Source organism: Artibeus jamaicensis, unplaced genomic scaffold (genome assembly GCF_021234435.1).
Source record: "Artibeus jamaicensis isolate MK-2021 breed Jamaican fruit bat unplaced genomic scaffold, CSHL_Jam_final contig_519, whole genome shotgun sequence".
Lineage (NCBI taxonomy): Eukaryota > Metazoa > Chordata > Mammalia > Chiroptera > Phyllostomidae > Artibeus > Artibeus jamaicensis.
The window spans coordinates 53,576,547-53,596,119 of NW_026521871.1; the positions used below are offsets into that span (position 1 = coordinate 53,576,547).

At 49.9% G+C, this 19,573-nt stretch overlaps 1 protein-coding gene across 1 annotated transcript in view; it reads right to left on the reverse strand.

Moving 5' to 3' along the window:
- Positions 1 to 1,886: 1,886 nt before the first annotated feature.
- The window catches only part of SMARCC1 (SWI/SNF related, matrix associated, actin dependent regulator of chromatin subfamily c member 1), a 109,180-nt gene continuing 91,493 nt past the window's right edge, over positions 1,887 to 19,573 (reverse strand). Inside the window, exons 26-28 of the mRNA XM_037130408.2 lie at positions 14,591 to 14,840; positions 6,340 to 6,516; positions 1,887 to 4,124 (exon numbers count right to left, since the gene is read on the reverse strand). Coding sequence (XP_036986303.2) covers positions 4,033 to 4,124; positions 6,340 to 6,516; positions 14,591 to 14,840 — 519 coding nt within the window. The 3' untranslated portion in view covers positions 1,887 to 4,032. The remainder of the gene's footprint in view (positions 4,125 to 6,339; positions 6,517 to 14,590; positions 14,841 to 19,573) is intronic.

Here is a 19,573-nt window from a genome sequence, read left to right on the forward strand (position 1 = left end):
TTTCAGAACCCCTGTGTGGGCTCATTCACTGGACTCCCTTTCCCTTGGGTTGTCCTTTGGCTACGGCAGGTTTGTCTCAGCTGTTCCGAGGGGTTCAGGATCCAAGGTGCTCTTTAATGACAAGAGCGGTGGCAGGCCACAGGGAAATGTTCAGGGGGATGTTCAGGAGGAGAGCCAACACTGAAGGCCCTGGGCTTGGAAAGAAGGCAGCACTTCCTTCAAGGATGGGCCCTTCCACCCTGTTCTGGAAGACGACTTCCTCAAGTGGAGAATCCATTATCAGGGGATCAAGGTGCTTTCACCCTGTTCCTGGGAAGAAGTCCCCCTTCAACAGGAGCAAGTGAACAACAGCTATGTTCTTGGCACTGTAGAAAGCAGGGACTTCATAATAAAAGTCACAGGCAGAGAGGTTTGCAGAAGGAAATATTGGGAGTTGGTACTGCATATACAGATTAAAGTGCTCAAATCTGAGGACGCACATGAAGGGTTTCCTGGAATGAAGGTCAGCCCTCACGGTTACCACACCCAGCAGGGCAGAAACCATGGAAGAACCCCCAGTTGAGATCATACACATTGTCCCCTAGAAAACTCTTGAATCCAGTCTTTATGAACACTTGTAGAGTCTGAATAGTATTTGTTAACTATTTATGAAATGGTCTGGTATGCCCCACCCTACAAGAACTAAGCAACCTGGACTGCGGGGGCTTTGCCTACCTTACCTGTCATTACGACTCCGCTGCATACAAATTCCAATGCCCAAAACACGACAGGCCCCCCCCGGTGTTCACGGGATTAATGGGCTCCCCCAGGATGGACTGTCAGGAACCGCAGGAAACCTGCTCTACCTACCACACAACTCCCTCAACCCCTGGTTCTAAAGGGTGGTCCCCTGACGACCTGCACCAGAATCCCCTGGGAGCCGGTTAAAAATGCAAACTCTCAGAACTCACCCAGACCCACTCAACCACCTCTGTGGGCAGAGCCCGCAATCTTGCAGGTGGTCCTGACACACACGGAGGATGAAAAACCACTGTTCTTAATGGCATTCACAGGGAGTTCTCCAGTGAGGGTCTGAGGAATTGTGGTGGAAAGCTAATTGATCGTACATATCCTGTTAGGCTCTAGAAAGAATTCACACCGAAGATTATAAACCACTCTTTTGTTTGGACCAAGAACTAACCTTTCTAACCCCTCTCAGGAAGTGCAAGACCCCCAGGGGCCCTGCTGGCCCCAGGACTCTTCACTGGAGGATAAGGCGGGCCAGGTCAGAGGGCAAAGCCCAGCCGGCCCAGCACCGCAGTGCAGAACCATGTGCTCTCCGCCAGGCAGGTACAGACCAGGTCCTTCTGCCGCACTGGTTCACAAGCACCTTGAAGACAACAGCTTGTTTCTTGAACAGGTTTGCAGCAGTGGGTGCTCAAAAGCCATCCTTAAGAGTACACAGAGGGGCTGGCTAAGCTGCACCCTGATGGACACTCTATGTCACCATAAAAAATTGGGCCTCTCCGGGAGGTGCTGGGGCACTGTCCACCCTTTCTGAAGAACCTCTACATCTCTCTTCACCTTGGCCGTGGAAATAAACAGCAGGTGAGGGACAGTCAACAGTATGTTCCTTAGGCAGCAGGAAGGTGGTCGGTCAGCCAGGAAGCTCCAAGTCACTGAACTGTAACTGCTGCCCAGGACCAGATGGGGCTGAATATTCAGGTTCTTCACAGAACACGTGAAGAAACTGGCCTAGGAATGCAGAGAATGGACTAGAATCCAGAAATGACGTTCCGTTTACTCGCTGAAAAACAGGAACGTTAGGCCTCCAGGATCAATTTCCTCCAAGCTCCCCAAACTCCCTCCCTTTATTTTTCCGAAATAACAACACAGTGAGAAACACGTTTGTACAAAAACCACATATTATTCCCCCGCACAAAATCGAGTGGCTGTGTTACAGGAATGAAACCAGACCCAAGACATGAAAAGAGAAAGCCGCCACTTACACGGAAACACACACGGCTAACGATTCAGGTATCCTGTAGGATTACTACCAGCATAGCAAAAATATTTCCACCTGGACCTTTTAAATTTGAAAGTGATCGCATTAAAAACCTGAGGTTACAGGGACCACAGTATGAACCAGAATTTCATTTTCCTTCTAAGACCCCAGTGGAAAAGGTTAAGTATTTGGAATGAGTTTCCTTTTGGAAAAACCAGCAGGAAACAGAAACAGCCCTGGCCACTGTCAGAGGCACGGGGGTCTTTCTGGAGCCATCGCATTGGAAGTAAACTCCGGGAGGGGCAAGCTCATCTCTCCTCCCGGAGTCCTGAACACAAGCGCAAAGGAACAAGGTCGCCTTGGTTCCAGTGTTCCGAGGGTGACCAGGGCCACCTGGGTAGAGGCAACACCTGAGGGTTTGAAAGGCAAATCTTAATTGTGGTTTTATTATTATTATTTTTTGCTTTCTGATATTAAGGAAAAAGTTCTAAGGTGTTTTACAAACACCGACCTAGACCCTTTCACATGTAAAGCTTTATAAAATATATAGAAAAGATACTCCAAAGATGTCTCACTTGGCATTCTCCATGAAACTGCCGCTGCAGGCTGTGAAGTGACGAGGTCGGGTGCTCTGGGCTCAGCTCTACCAGAAATGCCCTTTCCACACCCACGGAAGGACAGAGGGGAGGTGACAGGGACCAGAGGAGAAAACCCAGAGCTCTCAAGTCACTCATCAGCAGGGCTAGAAATGGGCTCAAATTAAGGCATTTCTGTGGCTCTTCCTCTGGAATAGCATTCCGCTCTCTCGGCCCACGAACCCCGGCCCTTGAAGCATGATGCTCCGACTGCCAAGGGAGCTCCTCAATACACACCCAGCAGCTCCTTGGCAGCCTTGTGATAGACGGAATGTGAGGTCTCAGACAGGAAGGGAGAAGGAATGAAGCCTCCGTCCAGCCCCACCTGTCAGATCCCGTCCCAAGCCAGAAGTACCGCTTCACTGAATTCCACGTGCCCTGGCTGCTGCAAGAGGTAGTGAGTGTACCTGCACCCCGCCGTCCGAACCAAGTTCCGTGAGCTAAAATGTTCAGCACTATCTACTTACTTTTTTTTTTCTTTTTAAAGTTTTTTTTTTTTAAGGGAGGGAAAAAAAGAATGCATACAAGCAGTAAATAGTGGGCTAGATTCATTGGCTGGCCACTGCCCTCGGCCCCTACAACCTTCCTGGTTAGTCCTGGGAACTGAGGAAGGCCTCTCTAAACAGCAGTCCTCAGAGCCCACGCTGCCTTCAGACAGACACAAACACCAGCCCCAATCTGACAAACCGTCTGCATAGACCTCCAGGACCTGTGGGCCTGAGCAGGCGTCTGTGCCGATGCTGCTGCCCTCCCCACCCGGGTGCTGACGGGGCACCTTCCACCAGGCAGGGTGGAGGCCCGTGCAGTCCTCACTAGGGAGAACCATCAGCGCAGGCCCTTTCCCCACGACTGTGGATTCAGGCGCATCTGCGTGTGGCAAAAGCTTCATGAAACGTCACCATCAGCACCATTCTTAGCTCAGATAAGCAGAATAAGGTCACTTATAATGCCTTAAGGTTTGTCCCCGCTGGCTATCCCTTCTGCCCATCACCATTTTTTGGTTCCTATTAACTTCGGATGCTCTCCTTTAAAGCAAAAATAACCAAAAGATGGGGGGGGGGATATGATTATAAAACATCCACAGAGGCCTAAGACAAAGTAAAAAACTACAGGAGAGCAAAAATGATAAAGACATAGAATATCCACACCAGGACAGGGAAGACGCAGCTGATTTTGAGAATGACCAGGGCACACTGTCACTAAGGCACCCCCGAGCGCTGGCCGAGGACCTAACTCGAGGGGCGTCAGAGCATGGGCAGGGGCGGCAAGAGGAGTGGGGAGAGACGGGACACGAGCTTGGGGATGCGAGAAGAAAAACCCTGAAAGAAACCCAAGGAAGCCGAGGAACGTGAGTCTTGCCATCCCCACCCCAGCTGGTGGCGCCGGGTGTGGACATCCCCAGCATCTTCCAGGCTAGGGCGCTGCGGAGGCAGGTGGGCCTGAAGTAGGAGGTGGAGGGACTCCATCTGCCGGTGGTGGCGGCTGCTGCTGTGGCGGAGGGGGATCTGAAAACACATCCAAGAGTCACTTGTCATTGTGGAAACACAGGGGCTTGGAAAAGAAAAAGGACACAGAAAGTCATCTTCTCCACGGCAGGCAGCCAGTGCAACCAGGGAGGCGTTGCTGAGCCGTGGTCGGTGCGGGCCGGGCCGGGCCCACCTGAACTCCCAGGTCCCCCTGCTTCTGCCGCTGCTCCCAACCCAGGTGTGGCTGGGGTGTGGGAGGTGTTTGAATCTACGCCCCCCAAGACCCACCTCTTCCATGAATTACTCCAGACCTTCTCAGAGCTTAACTGCTTTTTCATTTTATGTACGTTAACAGGCTCTCCAGTTTTAGTTCTTCGGTTAAGCTCTTTCCTGGGCAAGTTCTGTGTCTCTTCTCTCTCTCACTGTGCTTAGACTAGCTGGACACAAAATGGCTTATCTGTCTTGGCCAAGGCCAGGGGACTTCCCCTCAAGGCAGCTGCTGACAGGCTGGCCAGCCCTGGGCAGCACCGCCCCGTGCCAGCACTGCCCCGTGCCTGAACTGCAGTTCTTGGATTTTTGGCCAAAACTGGGTCAGGTCCTGAAGGGAATGTTAGTATGAGTGTCTAGGGCTCCTTCCTGTTTCAACTTCAGCTGCTTTAGCATACAGAGGAGCCCTAGAGATCATTTAATGTTTTTTTTTAAACCTCAAAATTTTGCCAGAAATGAAAACACATGAAACGAGTAATTAAAGTGAAGCCTCACTTATTTACGAGTCAGTTCGCCCACCCCTCCCCGCAGGAGGTTTCCATCCAACCACCAAGGCTCTGCAAGGCATTTAAAGCCCACTGCTCCGAGCCCCTGTGCGGCCTTTCAGTGGAGAACACTAAGGCCCGAGGAGGGAAGCCCTCGCCCATGGAGCCTGACCGCCACCCGAGAGCCAAGTTGGCAGCTCAGAAGCCCCGAAACCCTCATTTCTGGAAGGAAGAAAGAGGGCAAGGGGGACTTACAACCCGTCCCCCTATTCTCAAGGTGCTCCACTGAGAGCCCATTGGGATCACAAAGGATATGACAGTGGCAGAGAGCAATGACATCATTTCTGCGACAGGGATGGCAAACTGGCCAACTCTCTTGGCAGGCTGGCATATTGGTGTGTTGCCTGGAAGGTGGCAGCACGTTCTTGCCAAGGAAAGAGGGTGCCTGCTAACCTGCAGCCTCTAACCACCGACTCCAAACAGATCACACTTTCTTCTATTACCGTGACCCTACACACACACCCAGCAAAACCGCCGTCTTTCTTCTGTGCACCCAGCGTGTCTCAGCTCCTAGGGGTCTCGACAGGACGGGCAGAGCCTCGACTCTACCCACCCACGCAGCCTGCCTCCCGGCCCTGGGACGGTCTGCAGGGCCTCGTGGCCTTACAGGAAACCCTATGCTACCATCCAGCTGTGCACTTCGCATTTTCCCACTGCAGCTCTGGGAGGCCGGATTCTCTTGCATCCTGGCTCCCTCTGCTGTAAATGGGAGCTAGCTCCTCGGCACATCCATTAACTTCTCAAAAAACAAGGCAGAGCCTTGAAGCAACTGTCTGGAGGCCAAGATTGGAGCAGAGCAAGGGCTCACTGGGAGAAATGGCCTGGCTGCCCACACACTGTCAGACCGACTGTTCGGCAGCACCTGTGCCTTCTCCACTGAGCCCACTGGGTCCTCACACCCTTCACAACACAGCCGCTGAAAACTCCTTCCTTGGTCTAAGCAGCCCCCACCAATGTGTCAGAGTGGCTACAAGAAACCACTTCGTTATTCCTGTCTTACACTGATTTCCTGTTCTTTCCTTCTTACCCACTACTTTTGAACCCTGTATTGATAAAAAGCTCCTACAGAAAAAATAACCACCAGCAGCTCAGTAGTTTACTGTGACTCAAACCGGACAGGCTCAAACAGGCAGGAGTGGCGAGGAGTGTCCTTTCAGCCTCCCCAGAGCTGGGGCTCACAAGCGCACGCCGGGGAGGCCACAGTGCATGAGCCCGACTGCTGGAGGGACTGTGTACTCATCATCCAAGCGACAGGGAGAAATCTGAGCCCATCGGGGGTGCTGAAGAGCACAGCCAAAAACTGACATTCTGGAACCCACTGCCACAGGCTGCACTGGTCTGGGGACCTGCCGAACCAGAGACGAAGCCTCCCCCCTCCCCTGTCCACAGCCTTTCCGGAGAGACCGTTCCCTGGGCAACGCATCCCCCCACATGCTACTTACACATGCCGTTAGGTGCCGTGAGGGTTACCCGGGGTCCCAAGATGTTTCCCGGCATTGGCGGCATACCAGGAGGGGGAGGGCCACCCCCGGGGGGGTGGATGTTGGCTGTAACGGTGGGAATCATGCGGCCTGGCATGGGCTGCCCTGGCATCATGGAACCCGGACCTGGCATCTGACCTGTAGAGGGAGATTTAAAGGCCTAAGGTAAGTGTGCTGGGGAGAAAGGGGTCAACCACCACCCAGGACTGTTAAGTGTAAACGAAAACCTAGCTCTCCAAAAGACCTGAAACGCCAACACAGCTGTGTCTTCTTCAATAACCTCTATGCCCACGTAAAGAATTTTTTCTGGGGGGTGGGAAGGATAATGGAGCAGGTTAGTGGAGTGAATGACTACCCTAAATCCTGGCAGGTAGCTGTAAGATGTGATTCCAAAAAAAAGCATCCTAAAAAAAAGCAGTCGCTCAGGTCAGTTTGGACGAAGAGTGAATTCTCGAGTACCTTCCCGAGGATCCCGAGTGCCACGCAGAGACCACAGGGGATGGAGGGAGGGTGCTATTGGCAAGTCGGTGCCCCACCCGTGGAGCACAGCCAAAGTCAAGACCGAGCTTCACCCACACGCTTCAAGGGGAGGTGCACCCCAAAGGGTTCTGGTCACTACTGTGAAATCACCATTCAAAAGGGATTCTGACCGCAATCCCCAGGTCCTGGTCACAAAAGAAATCTCTCCCTGTCCCCCACCACGAAGGCCCCTCAGCCCTGGAGAACCAAAGGGGTGGGGTGGGAGATGGAGAGAGTGTACAAGACAACTTCTTCATCTCCTCCTATGGTTTTGGAATTAATGACAGGAGACGCTAGACGCAGGAACAGTAAAATACCTTCTGCACTCAGCTTCGCACTGAGCCCTCAGCATTTCAGCAAACGTTTTCTGTAACAAGCCAGACAATGAATATTCAGACTCTGTAGGCCATGCAGTCGCTGTCACTGCTGCTCACCGTTCTTTGCCTTTGCAGCTTGAAGCAGGCAGAGATGCTGTGTCCCCACACGCCTTTATTTATGGACTCCGAACTCACGCAACTTTCATGTGACACCACTATTCCTTCCCTTTTGAGTTTTCCTCAGCTACTTTGTCTGTATAAAACGTTAGCCATGGCCCATACAAAAACAGGAGCTGGGCCAGTCTGGCCTACAGGTTCAAGTTTGCTAATCCTACTCCAGTACGATGGTGGATGTTTGTTAGTCTTTGAGCTCAGTGGTTTGGCTGCTGGACTGTTTTTTTGTTTTGTTTTTAAAGACTTTATTTAGCCCTGGCTGGCGTAGCTCAGTGGATTGAGCCTGGGCCTGCGAACCAAAGGGTCGCTGGTTGATTCCCAGTCAGGGCACATGCCTGGATTGCAGGCCAATTCTCAGCAGGGGACGCATGAGAGGGAACCACACATTGATATTTCTCTCCCTCTCTCCTTCCCTTCCCCTCTAAAGATAAATAAGTAAAATCTTTAAAAAATTTTAAATTTATTTAGAAAGAGGGAAAGGGAGAAAGAGAGGCAGAGAAAAATCAATGTGTCGTTGTCTCTCACATGGCCCCTACTAGGGACCCGAACTGCAACCCAGGTATGTGCCCTGACTAGGAATCAACCAGTGACCCTTTGGTTCGCAGCCCACACTCAATCCACTGAGCCACACCAACCAGGGTGCTGGGCTTAGTTTTAAAGAGCTATAGACAAAAGAGGGTAGTTCAGTAGGCACACACCAAGGGTATAGCCCTTTCATGTAAGGACAGCTACACTCTGCAGAATGAGGAGAAAGAATCGCTGCAGCTTTTTCTTGTGTTAAAATCTAAGGACTTTACTATCTATGTAAGGTCAACTGTATGAGACTCAGCGTAGACATTTAGACCTGGGGTAGGTCAGCTTAGGGTTTCCCAAGGCTGTCAGCCCAACAACTAAAAAAACCCCTCCTGTCTCTTGCTGGTGAGTCCAGAGCCTTCTGAACAACACCATTTTCCTATCTTCTGGCCACGAGCAGGGCAGCAATGTCACTGGGACACGCGTGCTCAGGGCATGAGCAACAATGGCTCCTTGGGAGAGGTGGCAGCAAACGGAAGGAGCACAGAGAAGTCCTGCTGGTGGGGCCGTGTGTGGAGAGACACGTCTCAGGGAAGCACGGGGCAACAAGAGGGAATGATGTCCCGTGCCGCCCAGAGGTCCCGCGGCCTCAGCGCCGGTGTGCCTCGGGCACTGTGCTCAGAGAGCCGACGGGGAGGGGAGGAGGCTGTCTCGCTTGAGCCTGGGCCTGCGCTTGCCAGGCAGTGGCAGTCACCTCACTGAATCCTCCAGGTTGGTAGGAAGACAAGCCCAGCTTCAAGATCAAGAACTCAGTGACAAGGGGTCTGTCACCTGGCCCAAGTCACAGGAACTAAGACTAAGCTGAGATGCAAACCCAAGTGTGTCTGACCCCGAGGCTCATTCTCTCATTCAAGCCAGCCTGCCTGAGAGGGGGATCGTTCCTCGGAAAAGCAGATTTCTAAGGCTCAAATTTGACTCGGGACAGTACTTAAGACAATAGGGGGAAACTACAGATCAATTTCTTGTACAGCAACTCCTATCCTTTCGAAATCTAACCATCCTTGTGGCTCTGCTGGTCCGATATAGGTCTCACCATTTTTAAGTGGATGACAATGTCTGAGCATTTCTATTAGTTCTTACTAAACATGAAGCAGCCTGGCCCTCATGAGCCTGAAATGCACAGGAGCAGGCCATAACCAAACAAAATAAAAAGCGTTTACAGCCCTGGCCTGGTAGCTTAGTTGGTCAGTGTCATCCCGATACGCCAAAATCGCAGGGTCAATCTCCGGCCAGGGCGCACACCAGAAGCAACCGATGAGTGCGTAAGGAGGCGGGACAACAAACAGGTGTTTCTTTCTCTCTCTAAAATCAGTAAGTAAAATTACAAGCAAAGTGCTTCTGTATATGTTTTCCACTTTACAAAACCCAGGTATTTCCTTCCCCGGTGGAGAGGTGAGAGAGAGGGCATGGGAGAGCCATGGATTCTCACAACAGCACCATCGGAGCCTAAGTGGTGGGAGTCTGACCTACATACAAGCTTTTTCCCCCATTTTTTTAAAAACAGCAGGCATCTGAAGCCTAAAAAATGGAAAGGGTTGCTAAATTTAGGTGCAGACTAGTGGAAAAATCCCTCATACTCTCTCAGGTTTATTAGCTCTTTTACTAACGTGTTACACCCATCATGCCTAATGGAAGATTATTTAAGGATTTAATTTTACTGTTAGGATGGCAGAGGCAGGTGGGAGAACAGGAAACCCGGAGAGGAGGAAAGGGAACTGTGAATTTCTAACCTCCCACCTCGCGTTCCCTTGGCTGAGTCCCCCGCAGAGCGGAAGCAACCTGATCCAGGCCAAGTGAGGGGAAGCCCGAGCTCCTCCGAGACCGATGCTCCCCAGCGGCTTCCGGCACGGCTGCCACAGGCGCTCTTTGTGGACGACCAAGCCCTCACTGCTCTCTTTGTGAGCGCAACCTGCTACTCCGGAAAGCGGCTCGGCTGCCCCGTTACCCCTCAATGCAGGCAGGACTGGAGGCGCCACAGATAAGAAAACCTTGGCCGAGGGGATGAGCTATTCCTTCCTGCTTTCAGTGTGGGCTGGGGTGCTGCGAGGACTGGCTCCCCCTTCCCGTGAGCACTCTTTCCCACGGCTAGGGCTGTGGAAGTGGGTCCACCCTGCGGGCTTAAAAAGCCAAGTGCCTAATGCCTTGGGTAAATACCCTTGAACTTCCCTGGCTGGATAGCTCAACTGGTTAGAGCATCATCCCAACACGCCAAGGTTGTGGGTTTGATGCCTGGTCAGGGCACATACAGGCATCAACCAATCAACGTATAAATAAGTGGAACAAATCAACACTTCTCCGCTCCCCTCTTCCCTTCTCTCTCGAAAATCAATAGAAATTTTTAAAAACTTCCTTGAACTAATATTTTAATAATTGATGCAAAATGTTCTAGTTTTTAAAAAAAATTTTTATTTTATTTATCTTTAGAGGGGAAGGGAAGGAGAGAAGAAGAGAAACATCAATGTATGGCTGCCTCTCGTGCGTCCCCTGCTGGGAACTGGCCTGCAACCCAGGCATGTGCCCTGACTGGGAATTGAACTGTGATCCTTTGGTTTGCAGGCCCAGGCTCAATCCACTGAGCTACACCAGCCAGGGCAAAATGCTCTAGTTTTATCAGTAAAACATCACCTCTATCCGTGTCTGAGTTTTCATCAAATCAGATCAATTCCTATTCTAATTTTTAACATTTCTAACAATTCTTATAAATCAACAGTAAGGAAACCAGAGAGACCTGAACTGGTGTGTCCTTCTCCCTCTGCTTTCACACGGGGAGACAGACCAAGGCCCCCCTGATGCCACAGGCTCTGGCACCCCCGGGGCATGAGAGCTGTGGGGGGCGCACCTTCAGCTGCAAAGGCCCAGGGAGGGCAGAGCCTGCAGTGCACTTACACGCGGACTCTGGTCGTCTCCTTTGGACTCAATCACACAGTCACCTTACTTCTGGCCTGAAGGCCTCTGAGGCCTTCCACACGTGCACGTACTCTTCAGACCACGGAAACCACCAACGGGATGAGGGACGGGTGAACTGCAGTGGGGCCCACAGACGAGACGACCACTCACAACAATGCAAACACACGCCACGCACACCGCGTGCAGTGCAGAAGTCCGACACAGACTCTCTGGCTCGCTGCACCCAGAGAACATCCCAGCCAGCCCAGCCCCGTGAGTGTGTGTTGTCAGAAAACGGGACAGGTGTTAGCTACCCTCAGGAGGGGGTGTGATGGGGCTTCCGGGCATCGGCTACACAGGCAGAGTCTCTTTGTTAAAGCTCATCACCCTAAATCATTTATGATTTGTACAGTTCTCTTTTCTTTTCTTTCTTTATAACGTTTTACTTAGAGAGAGGGGAAGGGAGGAAGAGAAACACCTATGTGTGGTTGCCTCGCATGAGCCCCTACTGGGGGCCCGGCCCACACACAACCCAGGCATGTGCTCTGACTGGGAATCGAATGGGCGACCCTTTGGTTCGCAGGCTGGCACTCAATCCACTGAGCCACACCAGCCAGGGCTGATTTGCGTAGTTTTCCATATGTACACTCTAATTCAATAAAAACGATTCCACAAATATTTCCTCAGATTAAAAAAAAAATGGTTTCATGCATGCGATGACCTTTTACATAGTCACTTAAGCTAATTTCAGTGCGAAAGGAAAAAGAGAGAAATGACCTACTTTTATGAACTCTACCTTTTTTGCATTGCCTTACTAAGAGAACAGCTGTACCTGAGCCTGTCAGTCCTGCGGCAGGGGGGCAGCATTGGGACATCACTTCGGGGTCAGACGGAGCCTCGGATGGACGAACCCTGGCTCCACCATGCAGCAAGGCGCACGATGCCTCAGCTCCTCAACTATGACGTGAGGACGAGAATGCGTGGGTGGGCCAGGATGTAACTTAGGGGAAAGGGCAGAGCATCTCTCTGTCCACCCATCACAAGCTAATCGCAGATGCTGGAGCTCCTTAGAAGTTCTCTGTGAACTGTGACTGCCGACAGTGGTGGTCCAACACCCTCTGGCACCAAATACCAAGTAGCTACACTGAACTTCATCCTAAATATCTACCCCAATACTTTTAGGAAGCAAACTTCTAAAATAAATACTGTTTTTAAAAAGTCACTCTACCATCATTACTCTGTTGGGAATTCGTATCTTTTGATAGCTTAACTTTGAAGAAAGTAAGATTTCATACAGAGAAATTAATATCCACTCAAACAGACAAGAGAAGGGCTGAGGAAGAGAACACGGTGTATGGTGGGCCTGGCTGACCACCAACTCTGCGTCCACAGACACCACTCAGACCAAGTGGCAAGTCTAATGATGGTTAGTAAATGCCACAACTGCAACTTAACAGTTGTGGTTGTGTGTGTGTTTGTGTGTGTGTGAGAGAGAGAGAGAGAGAGAGACCGAATGCTTCCCAAGCACAGTAAACCCAGCCTCACCTTTAAGTATAGCCAACAAAAATGAGCATCTAAAACATATCTGGAATTATGAATTAAAGATTCATGTTGAGCCCTGGCTGGTGTGGCTCAGTGGATTGAGCATCAGCCTGTGAACTGAAAGGTCGTTGGTCTGATTCCTGCTCAGGGCACATGCCTGGGTTGCAAGCCAGGCCTCCATTTGGGGGCATGTGAGAGGCAACTGATGGATGTTTCCTCTCCCTTTCCTTCTCCCTCCCTTCCCCGCTCTCTAAAAATAAACAAACAAATAAATTATTTTTTAAAAGATTCATGTTGATAATACAAGTTGTCAGATCACAGTTTTTGCCACTGTGGCTTCCTCAGGCAAACATGGCCGAATATTTCCACAAGAAGTCTCAGAGCATCTGCTACTTGAGGGGGTCAGGCCATCTGACACTGGTCAGGTCAGGCCCTTCTCTCGCTGGCAAGGGTCTGTGTCTCTTCGCCTTGGCGCACCTCTGCACGCCTGGCCCAGAGTCTGCATCCCACCCCAGGGAGCACAACCGCAGCACATCGCTGCAGGGTCATGACAAAAGTCTCACAGGATGATGGTTACTGGAGCAACGCCACAAGTGACACTGCCCTTCAAGGGAAAACAATGGTGGGATAATAGAAAAGGTGGGATTAAAAGTACATTTTAGTTTTAATCATGTTGCTTGTTCAGTTTAAAAGCAGTGTGCGTTCAGCTTTCAAGGTGGTCAAGTGTCAGGAAGAACAGTCGCCCTAAAAGGGCTCCCACGAGCTAAAGACAGGACGATTCGAGCACTGAGAAGAGTAACACCTATAATGAGCCGAAACATGTGAAACATACAGAAACATACGGAAATACTAAAAACGCACACACAACAGAAAAAAAACCCCTACTGGTCATCTTTGAAGGGGGTGGTAGGGTGGGAATAACTCTTTATTCATATAACTGATAAGTAAAGGCAAAGAGTGATGCACTTGCCCAGACTTTCCTGTAAGGACTGATTTCCAGGAGAAGTAAATGTTTAAGGGAGAAAGGCTTTTTTTTTAAATTTAAATAAAAGAATTACTAAGAAATGCAAGTGACTGAGTGAAGAACGGGCAATACAGGTAGACATCTCACGGTGCTGCAATGGCAGGTAGAAACCTGGGTACAGAGAGTGCTCTCTACGGCAGGTGAAACCGTGGGTGACACATGAGGGGAACTCGGTAATGGACGGGTCAGCCCAGCAGCACCGAAACCACCGCTGACTATTAACGTCACTCACAGAGTCACTGACGGTGTAGAAGTGCCAGCCCCCACAAAGTGAACCCGAACCTGCTAAAATATCCAGAGCAAACCCCTGGTGCCTGGGAGCCATGTGGGAGGGTGAAGGGAGGGCAGGTGCAATGACACTGTGCATCTTGAGTACACAACTGGGCACAGCGACAGGTGTAAACCCTGGTTTCTTCCATCATGAATGACATTATAAAAATAAAAAAGAAAAGGAAGGGAAATTGTTAACACATTAAAATAGAGTTAAGGGAGCTATCAGCAAATGCAACACTGGACCGTGTTTGAATACTGATTCAATCATGTGGCGCATTCAAAGACATCTAACCAATGATGTTAGGAACTTGGGTTACTTTCTTTGGGTGTGATGATAGAACATTACGTTAAAGAACAAGATTTCCACTGGTCAGAGGTACATTTTGGAGTCTCTCTCTCTCACCCCAAAGCAAAACACACAAAACATCGATAATCTCGCAGCCGAGCACCAGGTGCTGGGGGACCATCACACCATTCTCTCCACTTCTTACTTGAACGGTTCCATAACGAAGTCAGAAATGGTGGAAAGGGGATGACTATGGAAGCTGGGGCATAGAGTTCACTGTCCTATTCTTTGTGTATCTACTTTAAAGATGTGTTTTAAATTTAAAAAAAAAAAAAAAAAAAGCACAGTCAGTCTAAGGCTGCATCTTTAAAGCACTCGGGGACACCCAGGGTCTGGCGGAGGGAACGCCTGCCTGAGTGTGGCTGGCAGGGCACGTGACTGTCTCCAAGATGGACGGCATTGCGAGCACTTCACTGAAAATGTCGTATGGGGGGTCTGAGTGTGGTCTTAAGAGCACCAGCTACAAGACCAGCTCTTGCTTGTTTCCAGCTTCCTGGATGACAACAGACATCCTGAATAGCTCTATTCAGATGTCACCAGCAGCGTGCCCCCTCTCACCTGGCTGGGGCGGCGGCATCTGGTGCTGCACCAGAGGGTAGGGCGGCGGCTGCTGGTGAGGCATCATGCCCGGGTGCCCTGTGGCCCCCAGTGGCGCTAGGCCAGGTGCTCCCGAGTGCTGGTGCCCCTGCGGAGGGTTCTGCCCATGCTGCTGCTCCATTTGCTGGCGGGCTCGCAGTTCCGCGTACTTCAGCTGCTCCATGTGGAAGTTCTGGCGTTCAGTAAGCAGCTGCTGCCTCTGTTGCTCCAACTGTTAAGAAAAGCAAGGGGAAGAGAAATGATACCAGGAGAGGCTCCAACTAAGGAATGCGTGACACCCAGGCCATCACCTGACCCCCCAATTCCCTATTCCTCTCCACAGTAACACAGCCACCTCTCCTTCTGCAATAGGGACAGCGAGAAAAAAAGCATTATTTCTTAAGTAGCATATCTTCCTTTGGATGCCTGTTATTGGGGTCAATGGTCTCTGAGTCAAGTATAAGGTCTGTCTTTCCTTATGACCTTCACTCAGTTGGGCTGTTGTTCTCTGGGTCCAATCAGGATATGTGCATTTTTCTCTATATGACAGGTGTTCAGGTATTTAAGAAGTTTCTATACCCATTCTTATCTTCTCCAGGAGAAACAAGCCCTTCTGTCCTTGTAGGAGTCCCTCAGAGCTAGTATTTCAAGTATCTCAACCTTCCCAGATGCCCTCTTCCAGATGGGACCCTCTGGGTGACTATTTTAGAATGTGACACCAGACTAGTATCTTCTGAATGTGTGGATGTAACCTTAGCTGCAAAGGTATCCGTTTTCTCTGCGGAACTTTGGTAGTGCCTCTGTAAACCCCAGTTTTCAAGTACCCTCAATTATACTGGGTGACAAATTCACAGTGTATTTTAGAAGTCTACATAAAAGTTTGCATTCACCTTGGCCTGAGGAATACAAGCATTTCAACATTCGAGATAATCTTTCTGAAACCTAAATTAAAATACAGAGAAAAACATTATCTTATGTGCCAAGAAATTCAGAAACCATATGTCTGACAGTTCAGAGAATGGAATGCTATCAAAATTAATTCAGGGCTTAAAAAGAGTATCAACATGAAAAAGAAGAGAAATAAAAATCCAGATTTCTGGAAGCAAGTGGAATAAAGATTCTGAAGAGAACTGACATCTATTTCTTTACACTCACGCCCCATCCCGCTGTTTGACAGCGAGACCTGAGCCACCGGGAGGTGCTCCCTAGAGCCGCGGCCCCACCGCCACAGCCCTGCCCACAAGTGGCCCCAAGCACCTGCACTGTGGCTAATGAGGACCTGATGCGCCAGTGGTGTAGAGAACACACTGAATTTCAAAGGCTCAGTATGAAAAAAAATTACATTGAGAATTACATATATGGCTCATGCTATGTTTCTGTTGGTTAGCTCCATTCCACAAGGGACTTAACAGATTAAGCAAATGCGTTGGATTGGACAAAATGGTCATCTTTTTTCTGTACTATGGCTGTAGTAGTACTTAGATGTCTTTTAACTTCATTTGAAACAATTTTGTTAACATTATATCGTGACAACTGTCCTATCAGCGTGCATTTAAAAAAGCTTATCAAAACTGGTGAATTCCGGTGTAGCCATTTTAATACTGAAGATGGGAGATACGCATGCAACATTTTGACTTGCTTTATTATTTCAAGAAAGGTAAAAATGCAAGTGAAATGCAGAAAAAGATTTGTACAGTGTATGGAGAAGGTGCAGTGACTGACTGACTGTGTGAAAAGTGGTTTGCGAAGTTTCCTGGTGCTGCTGACCCTGTGGCCACAGAATTCTTTGCTGGGGGCTGTCTTATGTGTTAGAAGACGTGTAGCAGCACCCCTGGCCTCTACCCACTAGTAATCAATAGCGGAGAGAGCCGACATACTCAACGTAATCAAACCAATAAAGTTACTGGTGAAAATGAAACATGTGTCTTTTATTTTACAGAAAACTAAACAGTCTTTTCTGGCCAACCCAGTAACGCTCTGGCTTCAGGAGTAAGACCAGGTGGGATATGCACAGGAATCAGCCTGAGGACCTGGGCTGCTGGCAGAGAAGTGCCGGGCAACCGTGGGGAGGCACTACTGGTCCGGGGGCGTAGCAGCGAGGGACCGTGCACGGACAGGTGGCGTGCAGGGAGACAGGCCCTGGGCGTGGCATGAGCTCACACGACCAGGTGAGGAAGAGGAGGAGGAGGAAGGACAGAGGTGGTAAGGCTCAGTCCTGGTGCTGGTGGGCTGGCTTTCGGAGAGCCTCCTTAGGGAGGAGATCTGAAACGACTCTGTGAGTGGGTGTGAGTTACCAGGAGGGAGTGAGACCCAGAGCCGTGGGACTCGGGTCAGGCCTGCTGCGTGAAGACGACGCACTGCTACTGGGGGGAGCATGGGTCTTCGAGGGGACACCAGTCTCTGTGTTACCTGTATTACTGTGCAAAAGCCAAACCCGCCTTTCTTCGGAAGCTCATCTTAGTATCAAGGGTAGCTCCCAATACCAGAAGACGTGTAGCAGCACCCCTGGATTGGGTTAACCTTGAGGAAAAATACTCATTTTTCTTGCCTACAAATGAACTAACCCCAATTATACTGTTTTTTTAATGAGATTATTTTGTCATTTCAAAACACAGAAGATAATTAAAAGAAAGTAATTACAAGAATTAAAATTAATGAGTGATTAAATACTCCCCCCGCCACAAAGAGAACCCAGTTTAAGCTCCAATGTGAGGCAAACGGGTCCCCGGAGATAAGAGCGACCGGCTGGCTCCAGGAAGGCCAGCTCCGCTCTGGGGCCGGCAGAGCTGAGTTATGGACACGCCCTGGTGTCGCGCAATAAAGATCCCGGTCTCATGTGGACACCTCACCATTGCTGAACCCAGCTGAAGGTCGCATCCACTTTTGTGGCAATCAGAAAGAATGGGAACCAGGAATTTTTCAGAAGAGCATTACAGTACTGAGAAAATTTTAAATGTGCTTATTAACCAATGACCCAGTGATCCTACATCTAAAAATCCATCCCAGAAAACTGAATGTGTATATAAGAACAGTCATTAAAGTATTATTTTTTGATGTACAATTATTTCTAAGATATACTGAGTGAAATAAAAGAAAAAAGCAAGTTGCAACAATATTTATAACACAACCCCAGTTATACTAAAAAAATTGTGTCCACCTATAAACATATACACACAGAAAATGTTCAGGAAGATAGTAGATTATAAACAGTAATTATTCCTAGGAATAAAACTGAAGGTAGGAGAGACTTTGTAATTTATTCATGTCTTTATTACTTGAAAAAAAGTTTTGATCATACGCACTATTTTTGTCACCAAAAACCAAAATGCTAAAGACTGCCCGAGTTACATGCTGCAGACATTTCCATTTCTTCTCTCCCCTTTCCATTTCCTTAGGACTATGGATAAAGTCCTAACAGGCAAACTGAACAAATTACTCCCCCAAAGCGGGTGTGAATGAATCTGTTCACTCTTTCCTGGCTGCAATCTGGCCCTCGGGACTGGCTGTACACAGAGCTGCCTGTGGCCCTGCTCGAAGACACATCCGCCCATGGCATTCAAACCCTCCTCCGGCCCCCACTCACTCCCACACTAGGAGCCCCAGCGGAACTGAGCTCAACAGAGCACTTCTCTACACGGAGGCACCAAACACAGACACAGCTGCAAGTGCAGCTGAAGTTCACACAAAGCTCTTCTCCTGACTTCATCTGCATAAAGCAGGGTGGCGGGTTGAAAGGAGTAAAAGATGTTAGGGACCACAAATTCCATCCACACTGCTGAGAGGGAACTAACAGCTGAGGCTGGAGGCCTCCAGACTTGGCCTCGGAACAGAAGTAAATAATCACGCCTTCTGCTGAAATGTTTGGTGTCAGTGACCAGACCTCCACTGAGAGCCACCAAATCCTGAAGAGACAGACCTACTCCTTCTCATACCTGTGGGGACAAGACAAACTGTCCCACTGCTTCCACGTGTGCTTCAGGGGCAGAGACCCAAGGGGCAGCAGCACCACTGCTGTGACGGGTCACTGTCCTCGCTGCGGTGTGCTTGCTCCCCGAAGCCGTGCATGTCCTTTGATTCCCAACCAAACCTACTCCCGGGTACAGCTTCTCTCATCTCGGACGGAAATGCCCAGGACGTAACGGTGTGTGTCTGACAACAGAGTTAGTGACATGACAGGCAGCAGAGGGGAGCTACTACAAATACGCAGAAACAGAGTTAAACACAATTCTCCCTCGGCAGAATGAAACTCACTTTTTGGATCCTTATCTTTCTTTCTGAGTTTGTCCCAAGTAATCACAACAAACTCTTCGAACCCTACATCCTACGTATGACGATAACCAGTTAGCAATAACTTTAAAATCTATCCAGAACTTGACCTCTTCTCTCCCCTCAGGGCTGCAGTACCTGGAAGAGCACATGGTTACAACAGCCCCTCACCACGCCACCCGTGTGACTTACCCTCCACAACACGGCAGGTGACTGACCCCTGCTGAAGAGCAGGGGAGACCAGGCCAGCCCTCTGCACTCAGTCCGCATTTCTACCCAGTGCACGCACCAGGCCCGTGATCACTCATTCGAATCTGAGGAAACTGAAGGCCTCGGCTCGGCTCACGGGAACCTCTGGGATTTGGCCACCATCACCTCGGACTCAGTGCTTCCACCTCCTCCGTCTCTGCTGGGGCCCACCCGCCTCCTCCTCAGCTCCCATGCTTCAGTCTCCCCCTGTTTCAGAGGCCCTGTGCAGGCTGCCGCTCACGCTCAGAAGTGCCAGCTCAACTATCAGTTTCTAAACAGGCCCACTCTGCTGCTGACCTTCAAAACTGGAATCCATCCCTTCCCTCCTCCAACGTCCCCTCCCATGCCTGTAACAAACAGGTATGTACAGACACAGAATACAGGGTTTGTCTGGAAACAGTCCAGCCATTGCTAGTATGAGAATGGTTTGGATGACTTGATGTAACTTGG